The sequence below is a fragment of the Portunus trituberculatus genome, chromosome 9 (genome assembly GCF_017591435.1).
Source record: "Portunus trituberculatus isolate SZX2019 chromosome 9, ASM1759143v1, whole genome shotgun sequence".
Classification (NCBI taxonomy): Eukaryota; Metazoa; Arthropoda; class Malacostraca; order Decapoda; family Portunidae; genus Portunus; species Portunus trituberculatus.
This window is the reverse complement of record NC_059263.1, coordinates 7,494,808-7,515,272: the sequence shown is the minus strand read 5'-3', so window position 1 is coordinate 7,515,272 and position 20,465 is coordinate 7,494,808. Positions and strand designations below refer to the sequence as shown.

The 20,465-nt window shown below is 40.2% G+C and overlaps 2 protein-coding genes, 1 long non-coding RNA gene and 1 other non-coding gene across 4 annotated transcripts in view; 2 read left to right on the top strand and 2 right to left on the bottom strand.

Moving 5' to 3' along the window:
* The window catches only part of LOC123501628 (hemocyte protein-glutamine gamma-glutamyltransferase-like), a 102,544-nt gene that overhangs the window by 24,424 nt on the left and 57,655 nt on the right, over positions 1-20,465 (bottom strand). The window lies entirely within an intron of this gene.
* On the top strand, positions 351-8,860 carry LOC123501627 (hemocyte protein-glutamine gamma-glutamyltransferase-like; the record flags this gene model as incomplete). Its single annotated transcript, XM_045250580.1, is given in 6 exon segments — positions 351-532; positions 2,798-3,037; positions 4,277-4,417; positions 5,258-5,413; positions 6,168-6,307; positions 6,622-8,860. Coding segments are annotated over 6 exon segments (1,025 nt in total), but the record flags the coding sequence as incomplete, so codon positions are not given.
* Positions 10,684-18,286, top strand: LOC123501635. Its single transcript, XR_006673690.1, has 3 exons — positions 10,684-10,743; positions 17,314-17,444; positions 18,165-18,286. It is a non-coding gene; the product is annotated as an uncharacterized LOC123501635 (long non-coding RNA).
* On the bottom strand, positions 12,276-12,349 carry Trnav-aac. The gene has a single exon. It is a non-coding gene; the product is annotated as a tRNA-Val (tRNA).

The window sequence follows — 20,465 nt, the reverse complement described above, 5'->3', positions numbered from 1 at the left end:
GAGCAAATTGAAGTAACACCAGGAAGAAATGCACTATATAGTTAACCCCTTGAGTAACATGACGTGTTTCCATATTCATTCTGCTTACTTTTTGGTGATTTTATACAGCTTCAGAAACTTATGGGTGGGATTAAAATAGGGAAGACTCTGGCCATTAATCTTCTAACTGCCATAGATCCTTCTTTATATAAATAAAATTGTCTAATCATACACAAATCTCAAAGTAAAAATTGCATCCCATTATTGAAGGAGTTAAGTGTTTTAGTGTTTAATGTGCTGGCCCAAACAAAACACCACACACACACTACATACACTGCCACTAATACTAACACCAAGTCATCCACCCACAGACAAGATGCAGTGCGGCCCGACCTCCCTGGTGGCCATTCGTAGAGGTGATATTGGCCTCAACTATGACTCACCGTTTGTGTTTGCTGAAGTGAATGCTGACCTGATGCACTGGGGAGAGGACCCGCAGAGTGAGTGGGGCTGGAGCAGGATGAAGATGAACAAATACCACATCGGCAGAGCGGTGAGTAGAGGAGAGAGAGTCACGATTGAACAAAAATTTAAGCTAACTATATAACTAACCCTAAAGCTAAAAAGCCTTGGTTTAACTCTGCTTGTTCTCGTGCTGTCAATGATAGAGAGGCGGCTCACAAACGGTTCCGTAGCCATCCAACTGCTGAAACTCATGCCCTATATATTTCTGCCCGTAATCATGCCAAATCTATTCTCCAACTTACTAAAACTCTTTCATCAATAGAAAATGTCAAAGTCTTTCCAATTCTAACTCCTCTCGAGATTTCTGGCATCTAGCCAATAATATCTCTAACAACTTTACTTCTTCGTCTTTCCCTCCTTTACTTCATCCAGATGGCTCTACAGCTGTCTCTTCTTTTTCTAAAGCTGAACTCTTCGCTCAAACCTTTGCTACCAACTCAACTTTGGATGATTCTGGGCATATTCCTCCTACTCCTCCACCCTCTGACTACTTCATCCCTAAAATTAAAATTCTTTATAAAGACGTTTTCCTGGCCCTCTCTGGCCTTGATTCTCGGAAGGCTTACGGTCCGGATGGAGTCCCTCCTGTTGTTCTCAAAACTGTGCTTCCGAACTCGCTCACTGCCTGGTCAAACTCTTTCATCTGTGTCTCTACTTCTATTTATCCTTCTTGCTGGAAGTTTGCTCACATTCAACCTGTCCCTAAAAAGGTGACCACTCCAATCCTTCTAACTACCGCCCTATAGCTTTGATTTCCTGCCTTTCTAAAGCCTTTGAGTCTATCCTTAATAGGAAGATAATGAGGCATCTATCAGCTCACAACCTTCTCTCTGATTGCCAGTATGGTTTCCGTAAAGGCAGATCTACTGGTGATCTTCTTACTTTCCTAACTGAATCTTGGTCATCCTCTTTTAGGGACTTCGGTGAAACCTTTGCTGTCGGCCTTGACATATCGAAAGCCTTCGATAGAGTCTGGCACAAATCTTTAATTTCTAAACTACCCTCCTACGGATTCTATCCTTCTCTCTGTACCTTCATCTCCAGTTTCCTTTCCGATCGTTCTATTGCTGCTGTAGTAGACGGTCACTGTTCTTCCCTAAAACTATCAACAGTGGTGTTCCACAGGGTTCTGTCCTATCACCCACTCTCTTTCTATTATTCATCAATGATCTCCTAAATCTGACTCAATGCCCTATCCACTCCTATGCTGATGATACCACCTTGCATTATTCAACAGCGTTCAACAGACGCCCAACCCAACAACAATTAAATGACTCAAGGCGAGATGCTATAGGACGCCTAACTTCTGATCTTTCACTTGTTTCTGATTGGGGCAGAGAAACCTGGTTTTGTTCAATGCCTCAAAAACTCAATTTCTACAACTATCTACTCGACATAACCTTCCAGACAACTATCCTCTCTTCTTCAATAACACTCAACTTCCCTCTCCTCTACATTAAACACACTCGGTCTATCCTTCACTAAAAATCTAAACTGGAAATTTCACATCTCTACTCTTGCTAAATCAGCTTCCAAGAAGTTAGGTGTCCTGTGGCGTCTTCGTCCATTTTCTCTCCCTCCCAGCTGCTTGCTCTGTACAGGGCCTTATCCGCCCGTGTATGGAGTATGGCTCTCATGTCTGGGGATCCACACACAGCTTTACTAAACAAGGTGGAATCTAAAGCTTTTCGTCTTATCAACTCTTCTCCTCTAACTGACTGTCTTGATTCTTTAAGTCACCGCCGCAATGTTGCATCTTTATCTGTCTTCTACCGCTGTTTTCATGCTGTCTGCTCCTCTGAACTTGCTAACTGCATGCCTTCCCCTCCTGCGGCCTCGCTGCACAAGACTCTCTACTTCTTCTCATCCCTATTCTGTCCATCTTCCTAATGCAAGAGTTAACCAGTATCTTCACTCCTTCATTCCCTACACTGGTAAACTCTGGAACTCTCTACCTGTGTCTGTATTTCCACCTGCCTATGACTTAAACTCTTTCAAAAGAGGAGTGTCAAGACACCTCTTATGTTAACTGGACCCTCCTTTTAGATTTTTGTTTTTCTCTTTCTCCTACTTTCCTCTTAACAGGGCCTGGCAACCAGCGGGATTTACTGAAAAATCTATTTATTCATAGATATATAGTTAAGTTACTGTCATCTGAGGACTACTACTACTACTACTACTACTACTACTACTATCACCACCACCACCACTACCACCACTACCACTACTACTAGCACCACTACCACCAACTAAGCACCATCACCATCACCACCACATCCTACTCTTCCCACAGATCATGACAAAGAGCAGTGGCAAGGATGATGACTTTGGTGATGATGATGGTGAGGACGTGGTGAATGACTACAAGAACACTGAGGGGTCCGTGGCAGAGCGTATGGCGATCCAGAACGCCATCCGTGGGTCGAGGCGTGCCATGCAGTACTACAACATTAAGAGTGATGGCAAGGAGGACGTGGCGTTTGACCTCATCGACATTGATAAGATCACTAAGGGCCATTCGTTCCAGGTCAAGGTGAGGATGTCGGCTCGTCTTTATTTTGTTGGTGTGTTTTTGCTGATTTTTTTTTTTATTATTATTATTATTATTTATTTATTTATTTATTTATTTATTTATTTATTTATTTATTTTCTTATGTATTTCACACACCACCACACTACCACAATGAACAAATTGATATTGGGCAAAAGATTCACTCATACTGTCTGTCACCATACCACACCACACCACATGTCACTACACCTCACCACACCACACCACACCTCACCTCACCTCACCTCACCTCACCTCACCTCACCTCACCACACCACACACCACACTTTACCTCAATACACCAGACCAAACCACACCACACCATGCCAGACCACACCACACCATACCACACCACATCCCACCACACCACACCACACCACACCTCACTACACCAGACCACACCACACCACACCATGCCAGACCACACCACACCACACCATACCACATCCCACCACACCACACCAATCTACACCACTTTTTTACTTGTTTATTCCTTTTATATTTTTGTTTTTTATATTCTTTTATTTTTTTTATTTATTTATTTTTTTTTTCTATCTAGTGTCCATCTCTGTTTTAGGTTAATGACTTGCTGGCCCACCTCATTATTCCTGCAGGTGTTCTCCATTGTGATTTTTTTTATTTACCTGTTTAACTTACTTTTCTTAATTGTTCTGGTGACTTAGCAAGATGTTTACCTGTCTAACTGAACTGATTAGCTCTATACCTGTCTACTTTACCTTCTATGTATTTGTTCATTACTTTATAGCAAGATATCTACCTGCATGACATGACTGATTACCAAAATACCTCTCTACTTCATTTTGTATTTTATTTATTGTTTATAGCAAGATATCTACAAACTAATTACATATACCAGTCTATTTTACCTTCTATATGTTTTTTTTATTACTTTTACCTGCATAAGAACTAATTGCTTATATACCTTCCTAATTTACCTTTTATTTATCTACATGTTACTTTAACCCCTTCAATATTGAGACACATTTTCACCATCGCTTTTGGGTGTGATTAAACAATTTTATTTGCATTAGGAAGGGTCTATGGAGGTCAAAAGATTAATAGCCAGAGTCCTCACTATTCTGATCACCACATAAGTTTCTGAAGCTTCATAAAATTGCCAAATATTAACAGGAATGAATATGAAAATGCAGCATGGTACTGAAGGGGTTAATTACCTGTCTCACCTAATGATTCCTGCAGGTTGTTGTCCGTAACGAGTCCAACGAGAAGAGGAAGGTATATGCCGTGCTCAACTCTCGCTCTCTCTACTACACTGGTGTCAATGTTGCTCACATCAAGAAGGCTGAGGGCACTTTTGTCCTGGAGCCCAATGGAACCCAGGTGTGTGTGTGTCTGTGTGTTACTGTTTGTGTTTATCATCTTTCATTTTTTGTTTGTGATTTTGTTTGTCTTTTCTATGTTTTTGTTGTGTTTCATGTTTTCATTTCCTTCTCTACAATTTTGAGGGGTTTTGTCTCTGTTTATCTGTTTTTTCACTTTCTTTTTTCTTTTCCTTTCTCCTTTTTCTTTTCTCTCTCTCTCTCTCTCTCTCTCTCTCTCTCTCTCTCTCTCTCTCTCTCTCTCTCTCTCTCTCTCTCTCTCTCTCTCTCTCTCTCTCTCTCAATCAATCAATCAATCAATCAATCAATCACTTTAACACATATGGATCACCGGGAGACTCACACACATAACCATCTTTCACAAACACCTGAACCAGCAAACAGACACACAGCCCTTTACTGCATCATTACATTACACCTCACCACTAAACCACCCAACAAACATCAGTTGGAGGACCCACTCAGACCAGTATTAACAACAGGACTCACCCCCCTTCACCACACCACCACACCACCACACTGAACATACCAATAACAAGCCAATATTAAATAAAGGATTCACACATTCTATACCACACTGCACTACACCACAACACAACACAAAACATTTTTTTTTACTTGTTTGCTCTTTTTATGTTTGTGGTTTTTAGATCCTTTTCATTTTTTTTTTTTTTTTTTTTTTTTCTATTTATCTTTCTTTGGTTATGGGGCCATATGAAACTGACTTGTGGTGCCTAACCTTACTCTTTCACTCACTCACTCACTCACTCACTCATTCATCTACCCACTCACTCACTCACTCACTCACTTCACTCACTCACTCACTCACTCACTCACACAGGAGGTTGCCATGACAGTGCAGTTCAGCGAGTACTGGCCGAAGTTGGTGGAGCAGTGCCTGATAAAGATCTATGCCATCTGTCGGGTGGAGGAGACACAGCAGACATGGACAGATGAGGACGACTTCACTGTGGATAAGCCACGACTTGATATTCAGGTGAGCAGAAGGGAGGGTAGCAGGAGGAGGAGAAGGTAGTGGTGGTGGTGGTGGTTGAAAGTGTTTTAGAGTAGAATGAGTTATGAAGAGAAAAGAAGAGGAGGAGGAGGAGGTGGTGGCGGTTGAAATTGTTGGAGGAGAATGAGTTATGAAGAGTAAAGGATAAGAGGAAGAGGAGGAGGTGGTGGTGGTGGTTGAAAGTTTAGGGGAAGTATGAGTTAAGAAGGAGAAAAAAAAATGAGGATGAGTAATGGAGGAGGAGAAAGAGGTGGTGGGGGTTAAGAGTGAGTTATGAAGGAAGAAAGAAGAGGAAGAGGAGGTGGTAGTGGTGGTGATTGGAAGTGGGAAGTATGAGTTATGAAGGAGGAAAGGAGTAGAGGAGGAGGATGAATAGATGGTGGTTGCTAGTGTAGGGTGAGGAGGAGGAGGAGGAGGATGTTTGATAGTTTGTAGTTGTAATAGTAGTAGTAGTAGTAGTAGTAATGGTTATTGTTGTTGTAGGAAGAGGAGGGGGAGTTGCTTTAGTAATATGGAATAATTTTGGGTACAATCATACTATAAAGAAAAAATATACCTTTGATTACCTTTTTAATTTATGTATTGACAACTTTTTTATCTTTTTCTCCCTTTCTTTTGTACTATCTCATTATTTCAACCTTTCATTTCCCTTTTCACTTTATTTTTCTTCTTCCTTTCCTTACCTTTGACTTCACCTGCCCATCCGTTTCACCCTTCACCCTTCACCATACCTCAGGTCACAGGTGAGCCACGTGTCCGCAATATGTGTGAGGTGACCATTTCCTTCACCAACCCCCTGGATGTGCCCCTCACCAACTGCCACATCAGCATGGATGGTCCTGGACTCATTAGGCCCCACTCCATTAACATCAACGAGTAAGTGTGCATTGGTGGTGGTGGTGGTAGTGGTGGTGCTAGTAGGAAACTCACTGGAACAGATTAGAATTGAAGGATTTAGTTAAAGAAAATAGGAAAAACATGAATGACAATAAAGGAAATAGAAATATGGTGGAGTCTCGCTGCAGAGTAGACATGAAACAGAGACACAATTAAGAAAGGCTTTTGGCAGAATACACACACATACATAAGTCCTCTATAGACATTTATCTGCCAATTTAATGTGAATACCAGTACTTTTATGGCTCAATAGATGCTTTAGTGACCATTTCTCCTCTTCTCTTTACTTCCAGGGATGTTGCTCCAAAGGAGAAGTTAACTGTTTACTCCACAAGGTTCATGCCACGTATTCACGGCGATCGCAAGCTTATCATCGCCTTCAACTCCAAGGAACTCTTTGACATCTCACTGTGCTCAAGAGGGAGTAGAGAGAGAGACAGGTGCTGCCGGGGACTCTAGGTTTTAGGAGCAAGGATCGTTAGACTAGAAGTAAAGATTATAGGGTAGTGTATATGATCCCTGGGTAAAGATTCTCTGCCACACTGCTTGCTGACTTACTGACGAGGGATGAGACACAACATTTGAATATAAGGCTCAACTTTCAGACAAAGGGGCAACCTGGCTTTGATAATGCTGTTTTCTTTCTTTTTTTTTTGTCCTTTTTGTGTCCATCCTAACTTACTTTGCTGAAAAGGTTATATTTCAGTTTTTTTTAATCTTTTTAATGATGTGCTGTTTGGAGTGAGAGAAAGGAAGGAGATGTTTAGAAATGTGTAGGTAGCTAAAAAGCTTTAAAATAATGTATTGTCTTATACGTGTTGGTGAGAGAAGAAGTCACGAGATGCGTTCCCAAAAAAGGTAGACCACATTTTGTACCGTTACTATTCTTAAGACACTTGGCACTGAGAAATGACGCATGACAAAGACAGAGCAGGAAACAGATTCATTACTCTCATTAAAACTATTTCTTTTCTTGCCTTTTGGGATTTTCTTCAGAGAGATCCATGTTGTTCACCCACTTGAGTCAAACATTCCTTCATTAACATAACATGAAAATTTTACCCTTCCCATCCAAAGCCCAAATTTGAAAACACTTCTGCTTTGCACCACCAGTTATTGAAAAGGCTCTGGTTGAAGTCACACAGGTTTTTAAGGGTGTTGTTATGGTTCCAGTGGCAGATTAACAATTATCTTTACATTATGAGCCACAAAAACATCCTTGAGAACTTGGACACTCATCTTAGTGACTTGAGAATAGCTGTGGTGAGACAGCAAAGTGTTTCAGAGTACTTGAGATTATGAATGAAGACCAGACTTAGAATGCAATGCTGATGGTGAAGAGTATGTGCAATGTTTATGGGAATGTTTAGAAGGTAGCTACCAATAATAAGTCTTCCATTTTAGTCATAAGGGAGGAGGAAGAGGTGAATCAAAGTGCATTGCTTCCATTTTGAAAGGTTCCATTAGTATTGTTAAAGGATCCAATTCTATATTTTCATGGTGAATCAAAATAAGGAATAAGTGCTTTCAGTGACACTATGATGTACTGCCTGTTGTGCCTTTTATCCACGACTCCACTTTTCTATCGTGTTCTTCCGACATTTTCTACCGTTCTAGCGTTAGTTGTGTTTGTGGCTGTCAATGTATGGTTAAGATTTGATTGTCTAAAGAGCATTCAAAACTGTTTCAAGAGTGTGATGAATACTTTTATACATGTTTCTTTTCTTTTTTTTTTTTTTTTATTATTTTATTTCCTGAATTTTTTTCACCTCAGATTTGTTAAAATTGTTGCTGTTGCTGTTGTTCATTGTATTATCATTATTTCTATTATTAGTAAGCATGTATCTATCACTCTCTTTTTTATTTTTTTATTTCAAGTATATATGTTAATTGTTGCTGTTATTATTCATATTATATCATTACTATTTTCTTTATTATTATTAAGCTTGTGATTGATTTATTATACATTTGAGTGCATTGTTATTCTCTGGTTATATAGTTTACAGTGAGTTACTTTATGATAGATTAAAGCTTAGTGTTAACAGTCACACCTGAAATATTGTCCAGGTACTGCAAAGGTGCCATCAGTACACCTGCCTTACTTTATACAGGTGTGGAGTAATTAAACCTACATGTATACCTGTATTAATGATGCTTCCAGGTATACTCTTACACCTTTACACCTGTTAATCATTAAAAATATTTATATGTATGAAGTAGCTAAATGTGCCTAAATCTTGCTATTAATAATCTTACCTGTTAGTGATCATTTTAATCACAAAAAAGGTATACACAAATTTTTTTAAAAGGTGATGATTTGTATAAGTTTTCAAGGTTGCCAATACCCAGACCCTGTTTATTAGTTGGTTAGTCTCCCATCTCCATTTTGTCCATTAGTATTTCTCTATTGTAAATGTCCACCCCAATTGTATCTATTTCTCTGCAGTGTTCCCTCCTCATAAGAAGCTCCTTTTTATACTTAAGACCAAAAAGATCGCATAAGCTTCAATAAACTTTTTCCACTCTTCTGAACGTGTGTTTGAGTGTATGTATGATTTCCTCAAAGTCTGTGTGTGTGTGTGTGTGTGTGTGTGTGTGTGTGTAGCAAATGGTTTATCCCTCCTGATGTGTCGCTTTCAGTCAGTCACTCACTTAATCAGTCAGTCAGTCAGTCAATCAGCTCACCTAGCCATTAATTTATTCATCTAGTAGTAGTAATAGTAGTGGTAAAATGCATTATTAGAATTGGTATATGTAATTGTAGTGGTGAACTTAATTATTGATTAGTGATTACAACTGTCATCCCTTCCTGCCTGTGTCACTAATTATGCGTCACTTAAAATGTAAATGATTCTCAGTGTACATCATTGATACATTTTCGTGTCAAACATAAGTCATGGACAATATTGAGTAGGCTATAGGTTTATGGACGCATAGTATAGGTCATATTCTTCTAGGTAGAGGAATTAGATGCTGCCACAGATGCTCTTTGGGTACTTAGTATCTCACCAACATAACTGTCATCCATTTCTTGAGCGATGAAGTTAGAAATAAATTTGTTTGATCCACCTTCCCTCTCCCCCCGACTCTCTCTCTCTCTCTCTCTCTCTCTCTTGTTCAGTGTTGCCTAGAGAGCATAGAGGAGGGTGATGACTGATGAGGCAGTGCGGGGCGGGTGATGGCCATGAGTCAGCGGGCAGAGGAAGCTGGCACTGCAGCGGACTGATGTGAATGACTGAATGTGATGGATGGCTGGGGCATAAGAACTATATATATATATATATATATATATATATATATATATATATATATATATATATATATATATATATATATATATATATATATATATATATATATATATATATATATATATATATATATATATATATATATATATATATATATATATATATATATATATATATATATATGCGTGTGTGTGTGTGTCTGGTTTATAATCTTGGTAATCGTCTCGACATTAATCCCAGGAGCCGGGATCACTGAGCGCTGGATGCCGGGTGTTTTTTGATGGTTACCAGGCAGCTACCCGGGTAGCGCGTTGGTACTACTCACTCACCTTGCGAGACCACCGCGCGCTGGCGGGTAAGCGTGCCTGATGGATAGGGTAGCTACCCGGGTAGTGGAACCGGGTAGCGCGGGTAGTCTGAGACGGGTACCCGTACCCGCGATTACCTGAAAAGCCGTACTCTGCCCATCCCTAATAAGAACTTTTATGCATATGTAGTACGAATACGATGCCTGAGGTGGATGGCCACGTGTAAGACTGTTGAGTTGATTAATCAAACTTTAAAAAAGTATTGAAAACGCAATAAATTACAAGAGGTCCTCAGAAATATCATATTTGGGAGAACAGACAACCAGTCTCAAGTTGAAAGAGGCGCCACTGTATGGTGGCTCCGCCAGCTAGCTATAACCAACCAGTCAGAAGTTTCCAAATCTAGCATATTTTTATGTTTTTAGCATTATTTTGACTGCGATTCTGCGTTTATCATAATTTCTAGCACAAATTAATGGCCAGTGACTTATTTGTCATGAGGTGGTGGTGACTTGTGTGAGGTCGGTGCATGAACGCTATCCATATCAATTATCAACCCCCTATCCCCACAAAGAATTTCTACGCTATCTAGCACCGTCACGTACCTATCCATTAAGTAATGATCACCCCCTTCCACATGTTTTTTTCACACTATACAAGTGAGTTTGTTTATTTTTAGTTAGGTTATTTATTTATTTATTTACTTATCTATTTATATCATTTCGTTTAGTTATGCCTAGAAAACTTCATATGTAACAATTTACAAGTAAATTTAATTTTAATACCCTCGTTGAGTCAGGAGGAAACGAGAGAGAGAGAGAGAGAGACAAGATGGCGAGGGGCCACATAGAACGAGGTAAGAATTCCCATATTTCTACTACTTTCTCAGTTCTAGGACTAGTTAGGGATATTTTAAGGCACTACAACTACTCTCAGATCATTGAAGTATACGTGAGTGGTGTGTGAGTTTAGTTATATAGCGGGGATGTGTTAATATAAGCGAGTTAGTTGAGTGTTGTCTGGTAAGGGAGTGTGTTGATTGTGTAGTCTGGCGTTTATCGAAGCTTCAGTGAGATTTTTTTCTTTGTCTTTTATGTGTATTTTCTACATTTTCTTTGTTCTTCTTTACAGTTTCTATGTTTTGTTTCTTATAGTTTGTTTTTATGTTTATCGTAACCTATAATAACTCTCTTGTTTTTATATTTATCGTAACCTATAATAACTCTCTCTCTCTCTCTCTCTCTCTCTCTCTCTCTCTCTCTCTCTCTCTCTCTCTCTCTCTCTCTCTCTCGTCAGTGGTTGAGAGTCAGGATTGAGAGAGAATGGTTTTTATTGGAAGAAGCAAGATTTCTCGTGTTTTTTTTTTTTTTTTTTTTATTCCATTTGGTTGTGTTTTGAGTGTTTTATCAGTATGGTGGCAGTGAGTCAGAAGTGAGTCTGGGAGAGAGCAGAGGGTGCTGGGAGGGTGAGCTGGCTTTTGCGTGTGCGTGAGTGCGGCTTTCACTAGTGGCTGTCAAGGCAAGGAGAGTCGTGAGTGGCAATAGTGCTGGCGATAACGGGAGACAAGCCGAAGATATAATTAAACCATCCTGTATTCAAGGTAGTATGTGCAACGATAAAAATATATTGGTTTTTGATAACTTTTAATGGATAGCAAAAATAAGAAGTGACAATACAAGGAAACTCGCAAATGTAATGATGGAAGTTGTTCTTAGGCTAGTCTACGTGTTGGCCTTTCTTCTCTGATTTCTTACAATTGTATCTTTTTTTTCTTTTCTTCATCCATTATTCCTGTCTCCTCCTCCTCGTCCACTGTTTAACGAGTATTATTTTCTCGTATAAGGTACTTTCCTCCTCTGCACCGCTACTCTGTCTTCCTTCTGCTAAGACATTTTGATATACAATTTGTGGATATACAACAGGTGGATACATTGACAATTACAACAGTTACAATGATAATGACTAGTGTTTACGTCGTGTTATATTTAGTGTATAGCGAACGAGTGCATTTTGGCTGTAGCCTCTGCCAACGGCCCAGCACGCGTAGTCGCCAGTCACTAAACATGTGCGGCATCTACAAAAAAGTCGTTATCTATATTACCGGCATTCTAAAACGTACCGATACATTCCGGAGTGTTAACCATTTTGTAGTATGAAAAAGAATGTGTAATTCACTGTTTGATCTGCTGCAGTCTCTGACGAGACAGCCAGGCGTTACCCTACGGAACGAGCTCAAAGCTCATTATTTCCGATCTTGGGATAGGTCTGAGACCAGGCACACACCACACACCGGGACAACAAGGTCACAACTCCTCGATTTACATCCCGTACCTACTCACTGCTAGGTGAACAGGGGCTACACGTGAAAGGAGACACACCCAAATATCTCCACCCGGCCGGGGAATCGAACCCCGGTCATCTGGCTTGTTAAGCCAGCGCTCTAACCACTGAGCTACCGGGCACATATGTGTGTGTGTGTGTGTGTGTGTATATATATATATATATATATATATATATATATATATATATATATATATATATATATATATATATATATATATATATACACACACACACACACACACACACACACACACATATCTATATATTATTATCGGGGTATAGGAGCGAGTGAGAAGGATTAACTGGTGGTGTTTGCAATATTGGTTTGGTGGTGTTGAGTGATCGTGTCTTGAAATGTGAAGTGGTTATTGTATCCTTCTCATTTACTTCCTTATTTATTTGTTCGTTAATTCACAAGCACATGTGTTCGACCACTCATTCAATTATTTATACAATTTTCAATCAATCAAATATTTGATTGATGTGTTTGCTTGTTCATGTCTCTCTAGTCATTCATTTTCTTGTTTTTGCACTAAATCATTCTTGTTCTGTTTACATCGTTATTTATTTATTTTATCTATTTACTTATTTTTCATCTTAATTTTTCTATCTTGGGAATCCGGCTAGTCATCTCCGTGGCCTTAGAAAACAGTCTTGGTGAGAGAGCAAATGGTATGTAAGGGTGTTTTTAGGGTTCTAGTGACAGATTAACAACATTTCTGCATTATAAACAGGAGAAACACTCTTGGGCACCCGGTTAGTCATCTGTGTGGCCTTGGAAAACAGGCGTGGTGAGAGAGCATGCCTTTCAGAGAGAATACTGTATGTTACTTTCAGCAGCCCGGTCCCACACACACACACACACACACACACACACACACACACACACACACTCTGCTTGTTCTCGTGCTGTCAATGATAGAGAGGCGGCTCACAAACGGTTCCGTAGCCATCCAACTACTGAAACTCATGCCCTATATATTTCTGCCCGTAATCATGCCAAATCTATTCTCCAACTTACTAAAAACTCTTTCATCAATAGAAAATGTCAAAGTCTTTCCAATTTAACTCCTCTCGAGATTTCTGGCATCTAGCCAATAATATCTCTAACAACTTTACTTCTTCGTCTTTCCTCCTTTACTTCATCCAGATGGCTCTACAGCTGTCTCTTCTTTTCTAAAGCTGAACTCTTCGCTCAAACCTTTGCTACCAACTCAACTTTGGATGATTCTGGGCATATTCCTCCTACTCCTCCACCCTCTGACTACTTCATCCCTAAAATTAAAATTCTTTATAAAGACGTTTTCCTGGCCCTCTCTGGCCTTGATTCTCGGAAGGCTTACGGTCCGGATGGAGTCCCTCCTGTTGTTCTCAAAACTGTGCTTCCGAACTCGCTCACTGCCTGGTCAAACTCTTTCATCTGTGTCTCTCTACTTCTATTTATCCTTCTTGCTGGAAGTTTGCTCACATTCAACCTGTCCCTAAAAAGGTGACCACTCCAATCCTTCTAACTACCGCCCTATAGCTTTGATTTCCTGCCTTTCTAAAGCCTTTGAGTCTATCCTTAATAGGAAGATAATGAGGCATCTATCAGCTCACAACCTTCTCTCTGATTGCCAGTATGGTTTCCGTAAAGGCAGATCTACTGGTGATCTTCTTACTTTCCTAACTGAATCTTGGTCATCCTCTTTAGGGACTTCGGTGAAACCTTTGCTGTCGGCCTTGACATATCGAAAGCCTTCGATAGAGTCTGGCACAAATCTTTAATTTCTAAACTACCCTCCTACGGATTCTATCCTTCTCTCTGTACCTTCATCTCCAGTTTCCTTTCCGATCGTTCTATTGCTGCTGTAGTAGACGGTCACTGTTCTTCCCTAAAACTATCAACAGTGGTGTTCCACAGGGTTCTGTCCTATCACCCACTCTCTTTCTATTATTCATCAATGATCTCCTAAATCTGACTCAATGCCCTATCCACTCCTATGCTGATGATACCACCTTGCATTATTCAACAGCGTTCAACAGACGCCCAACCCAACAACAATTAAATGACTCAAGGCGAGATGCTATAGGACGCCTAACTTCTGATCTTTCACTTGTTTCTGATTGGGGCAGAGAAAACCTGGTTTTGTTCAATGCCTCAAAACTCAATTTCTACAACTATCTACTCGACATAACCTTCCAGACAACTATCCTCTCTTCTTCAATAACACTCAACTTCCCTCTCCTCTACATTAAACACACTCGGTCTATCCTTCACTAAAAATCTAAACTGGAAATTTCACATCTCTACTCTTGCTAAATCAGCTTCCAAGAAGTTAGGTGTCCTGTGGCGTCTTCGTCCATTTTCTCTCGTGTGCCCGGTAGCTCAGTGGTTAGAGCGCTGGCTTCACAAGCCAGATGACCGGGGTTCGATTCCCCGGCCGGGTGGAGATATTTGGGTGTGTCTCCTTTCACGTGTAGCCCCTGTTCACCTAGCAGTGAGTAGGTACGGGATGTAAATCGAGGAGTTGTGACCTTGTTGTCCCGGTGTGTGGTGTGTGCCTGGTCTCAGACCTATCCCAAGATCGGAAATAATGAGCTCTGAGCTCGTTCCGTAGGGTAACGCCTGGCTGTCTCGTCAGAGACTGCAGCAGATCAAACAGTGAGTTACACACACACACACACACACACACACACACACACACACACACACACACACTAATGATAAGAATTAACGCTGCTGTTACTATTACTACAATCCCTCACACACTTCTATTCCTCATTTGTTTCTCTTATCACAACACTTTATGCATTTCGGGCGGGCAGCATCTGGAAACACTGAGAATTGAAGGAAATGTTGTGGAATTGACGCGGGGCGGGACGGGGGTAGGTGGGGCGAGGTTTGGGTCCGGGTTATGGTGGGCGCCTGGCGGTCTGAATGGGGGTATGTATAACCATCGCCTTATTTAACACAGTAATGGCTATTTGTGTACTGTGGTGGTTGATTCTGGCTTTGCTTCGCTCTCTGGGTCTAGAAACACAGGGGGAGTGCAGGTAAACATTAGTGTACTAACCTCGGGGGAAGGCAGGGCGGAGGTATCTCTGTGGCCCAATATTTACGTACGTAATTCATTTTTAAAATCGCCACAAGAAAAAAGGCTTCCAGACTGGTATGCACTACACTTTTAAAAGTGACAAATAATTTAACTATTAGCCAAAATATAATATCTTTACCGGGTGGTTTGTTTACGTTGTGCGGTCCAACGAACGGTGTATCATTAATAACAACGGTGCCAAAACACATCAAAATGTCGAGATGGAAAGCTCAGCCAAACTACATTATATTACATTTTCTGAATACGAAAAATTTTCGCTTTCCAGCCAAATAAAGAAAACACAGATTGCTTGTCGTATAAAGATTTTTGGTTTCTATTTTGGAACCGTTAAAGATTTTGAGTTTGAAAATACGAATAGTTAGACTAAATTTTATGGAATATTGTTACTTGCGTCATGTTTTTCATATCATTTAAGTGTTATATCAAGCACCAAAACAATCCTAGGCGTGGTAATGAAAAAAAAGTTACGTATTACGCAGTGACTTTAATGTTATTTTTTCGATAAACCAAAACACAGCTGGAGTCAATTCGGTTGTGGCTTGAAACTTCCTTTACTTTGTTAATAAAAAATCAGATCTCAGAATAACGCCAACTCCATTTATAAAGGAGAAATATTTGAACTCCTACGCCGAGATGGTTTTTATGGCACGTTTGGGGAGTGACTCCACTCCTTCGCCCTCTTTCCCACACTCCACCTCTCCCTTCCATATCCACCTCCTGCACCTCCTCCTACTCCCAGAGTCCAGAAAACACCTAAAAACACATGCAAAACCCGAGAAAATCACAAAATACGTTTATAGAATAGTTTCCGCTGTAGCGGGTGGCAGGGTGGCTGGAGCGGGGCGGGGTTGGTCTGGGTGGGAGCGGGGCAGGAGCCGCTTGGTGTTTGGTGGAGACTGGAGAGGGTGCAAGCGCGGGTGGTGGTGGTGGTGGTGGTGGTGTGGTATGGTATGGTGTGTGATAGTAATGGTGGTAGTAGTAGTGGTGGTGGTGTGGTGTGGTGTATGGTGGTGATGGTAATGATGGTAGTGGTAGTGGTGGTGGTGTGGTGTATGGTAGTGATGGTAATAGTGATAGTAGTAGTGGTGGTGGTGTGGTGTGGTGTATGGTGGTGATGGTAATGGTGGTAGTAGTAGTGGTGGTGGTGTGGTGTACGGGGGTGATGGTAATAGTGGTGGTGGTGTGAATGTAGCGGTGATGGTGGTGGTGGTGTGATGTGGTATGTTTTGGTGTGTGGTGGTCGTGGTGGTGTGGTGTGGTGTGTTGTGGTGGTGGTGGTGGCAGTGGCAGTGGCAATGGTTGTGGTGGTGGCGTGGTGACTACTACCAGCTGAACTGAAGTGTGTGTGTGTGTGTGTGTGTGTGTGTGTGTGTGTGTGTGTGTGTGAAAGAGAAAGAGAGAGAGATGGGTGACCTAGTTTTTAATGACATCTATTTGTATTTCAAAATAACATGAGTATGTTTCCTTTACTTACACTTACGGGCTCATATGAAAAGGGCAAGCTTAGTTTTGTAAACAATAACTCTAGAAACGTAAATTTAAGAATCAATTATTTGTGTTTATATCATTTGTGGCTAATAAACTACCTATCTGTGTGTGTGTGTGTGTGTGTGTGTGTGTGTGTGTGTGTGTGTGTGTGTGTGTGTGTGTGTGCACAGTTAAAGTTTGTGAAATTTTGTAATGAAGACAAGATAAAATGATTGAATTGTAAGATGTACAGATTCTCAATTTTTCTCTGAGCTTTGTGTCTGTCAAAGATGAATATGATGGATTTGTGTGGTATTGATTTCTCTGTGGAGGCATCTCTGTCTGAGGAGGAAGGAGAGATGAGTGGCTGACTTGTATTTATTTGTTAAGCATTGGTGAGTGCAGTTTGTGTGTTTGTAAGTGGTGGTGTTTGTATCTGTAAGGAGGGATGAGTGGCTGAATTGCACATGTTCCCTGGGTGTTGGTGAGTGCAATGATGGTTTGCGTTTCCCCCACAGGACGTGCTGCACTGGTGGCGTGGCGTTGAGGGAAGCGCCTCTTTGTAATCCTGCCCAGCACTTTATTGAACACATGAAGGTGCTCCAGAGTTTCAAGAAGGGAGTGGCACACACACTTTGCTGCACTCCAAGTAAGGCAAACAAGTTGTCAAGTAGTTATTTTGACATTGTCGCCAGTTTTTCTCGCCCCTCCAACAGCTAACTCTGTACAAGGGCCTTATCTGTCTTTGTATGAAGTACTCTTTGCTTGTTTGGGGGCTCCACTCACACAGCATTGTTAGATAGGGTGGAATCAAAAGCTTTTCATCTAACCAACTCCCCTCCTCTGAGTGACTGTCTTCAGCCTCTTTCTCACTGCTGAAATGTGGCATCTCTTTTTTATCTTATCGTTATTTTCATGGTAACTGCTCTACTGATCTTGCTAACAGCATGCCTTCCTTACTCCTGCGGCCTCGTTGCACAAGGCTTTCTTCTTCCTCTTATTCTTATTCCGTCCAACTCTCTAATACAAGAGTTAACCAGTATTCTCAATCATTCAGACCTTTCTCTGGTAAACTCTGGAACTTCTTGCATGCTTTTGTATTTCCATCCTCCTTCGACTTGACGTCTTTTAAGAGGGAGGTTTGAAGACATTTGTCCCTGTCTTTTTGGCTAATTCTGTACCAATCTTTTAGTGAACTTGCAATTCAAGTGGGCCTTTTTTTTTTAACTTTTGTTACCCTTGGTTACCCTTGTACTACTACAAATGTGATTACAAGTGAGTAGTTTTCACAATTTAAGATTGACAAGATGACATGAAGGTAAATGATTGCAAAACATGAACTTTTGTTGACTCCTTTCTTTTGTTGCAGGCTTGTGGAGGTCCAGCAGCACACCGCACACTGCTTTCATAAACGTGTGTGCCGAGTGCAAGACAGGGAGTGGCAAGGATGGAGGATGCTTCAACATTCACAGCATCATTAGTTCATGCTTACTTTTTGTGGAAAGTAGTTCACACAGTTTTAACTGAAGGATTATGTGTCATCATTCATATTTATAGATTTCATGACCTAACATTGTGCACCAAATCACTTCATTACATGTAAGCGTATATTTAGCTATAAGGAGTAATGGTTAGTGAGATTTGTATTGTATAAAAAGTTATTTATGAGAGATCTTACATTATGAAGATTTGTTTGAAGGTCTTTGTTTATTAACATGATCTAGTTGTGTCAGTCTTAATAGTCCAGATTGTACAGACATGAAACATTGTCCATTGCACTTCCTGCAGATGGAATATTAGTCAACACTGCAAGGTGCGTGTGAGTGTGTGTAGCTTTGTGAGCAAGTGTGCCAGTCATTCCTTGATGTCAATGTCTTTCATTCAGGGAAAAAAATGTTGTGTGTAATAAGGTTTATATACATTTTTGAGTGAGAATGTTTAGCCAGATTAAATAGTAAGTTTCTTAACTTTTTAGAGCTTTGCTGTTACTGTTCTGTGTAAGATTTCAGGGGCCGTGTTCTACAAACTGTCATAGCTAGTGACGTGATCGTAGCGAGACAAAATGGTGTATTTTAGACACAAGTCCCTGTATGAGAGGCCCTAACCGTGTGACTCCTTATAGGTGCCAAGACAGGGTTCAATCTGTTGTAGTGCTGCCAACCACCGTCTTAAAGCTCTTGTCAACATGGTGGGAGCTTGACTGTATGTACCATAGCATGATCCCCGACAGTTTTTAATATTAATTAATGATAAATATCTGTAAAGTTGACTAAATAATGTCCTTCTTTTATGCAGTAGTTTACCATTACAGATGACTGCCGAGAGGGGTATGATCAGTTTTTCCAAAACTCAAACAAACCTTGCCCTGCGTGGCCTGCATGTGTCTTGTGTAATTCTGTTTGTCATGTTTATTTTGTTGGGATACACAGTCTAACTATTCCTAAAGTAGTGTTATGATGTCAAAACAATTGAAATTGTAGAAAATTATGTCAAGGGCTTTTTTCTTTCTATACATATATCAAGTTGACAAGTAATGAGCCTGAAGACCAGCAGTGGAGTGATGGTCAGGCATTCAGTGAGACTTGAGGGTGACTGTGTAGAATGCGGCCCCAGAAGGATGGTCTGTGTTTTGTATATTTATGGTGACTATAGTGTTGCAAGGAACAACATGCTGTTTGAGAGCAGTGCCATTGTGAAATGCTTAAATTTTACAGAGTTGATTGCTCCTCCTAGACTTTTGCAATGAAAATGGTCTCAGAATATATTTAGAAATTATAGCAACAAGACTTGTGCAATGAAAATGCTCTCAAAACACTACCCATGTTCTTATATAATTTTTTTTGTTATATTAGGCAAATGTATGGATGGTAATGATAGGTGGGATGAAGTTGAAAATTTTGGTAGAGTTTTCAGAAATTTGTAAAGAAATTCTGCTCTGTGAATTCTGCTATTCTGTGAAATCTGCTATTGTGTGAAAATTTTCTAAGTTGAAAATTTTGGTAGAGTTTTCTGAAATTTGTAAGGAAATTCTTCTATTGTGTGAAAATTTTCGACAGATTCTGCTATTGTGAAAATTTTCTGTGAATTCTGTGCTATTGTGAAAGTTTTCTAAGTTGAAAATTTTGGTAGAGTTTTCAGAGACTTGTCTTGTGTGTTGATTGAATAAAAGGAAAGGAAGGGAGACTCTTCATTGTATCTTTAACCCAAATATACATCTGCTCTATCTCCGGAGACTCTTCGGAGTATTTATGACTTAACACACTTTTGGGGCCGTTTTGCAGGGATTTTACAGCATTTTTTTGGCGTTTTTGCTCATTTTTGCAGCTTTTCTGCAGTTTTGTACCCATTTTCCACTAATTTTAGCTATTTTAGGCAGCATTTTTTACTATTTCTGCCGAATTTGGGCCAATTGAGTATATATATATATATATATATATATATATATCCATCCTCAGGCTTTATTGAATATTTAATTTATAGATTTTACAGCTTAAATAAAGGAAAGGATTGATTGTTCAGTTTTGATTTGTAAAGCTGGATTTTGTGATGCTCACGAGGGTTAGGTTGGGTTTGGTTTGACTACTTGTTTAGACTACTTGTATGAGGTGAGGTTAGGGTCCTGAGTAGATTTGGATAATACTTTTGAGGTGACGTTACGTTATTCTCAGAG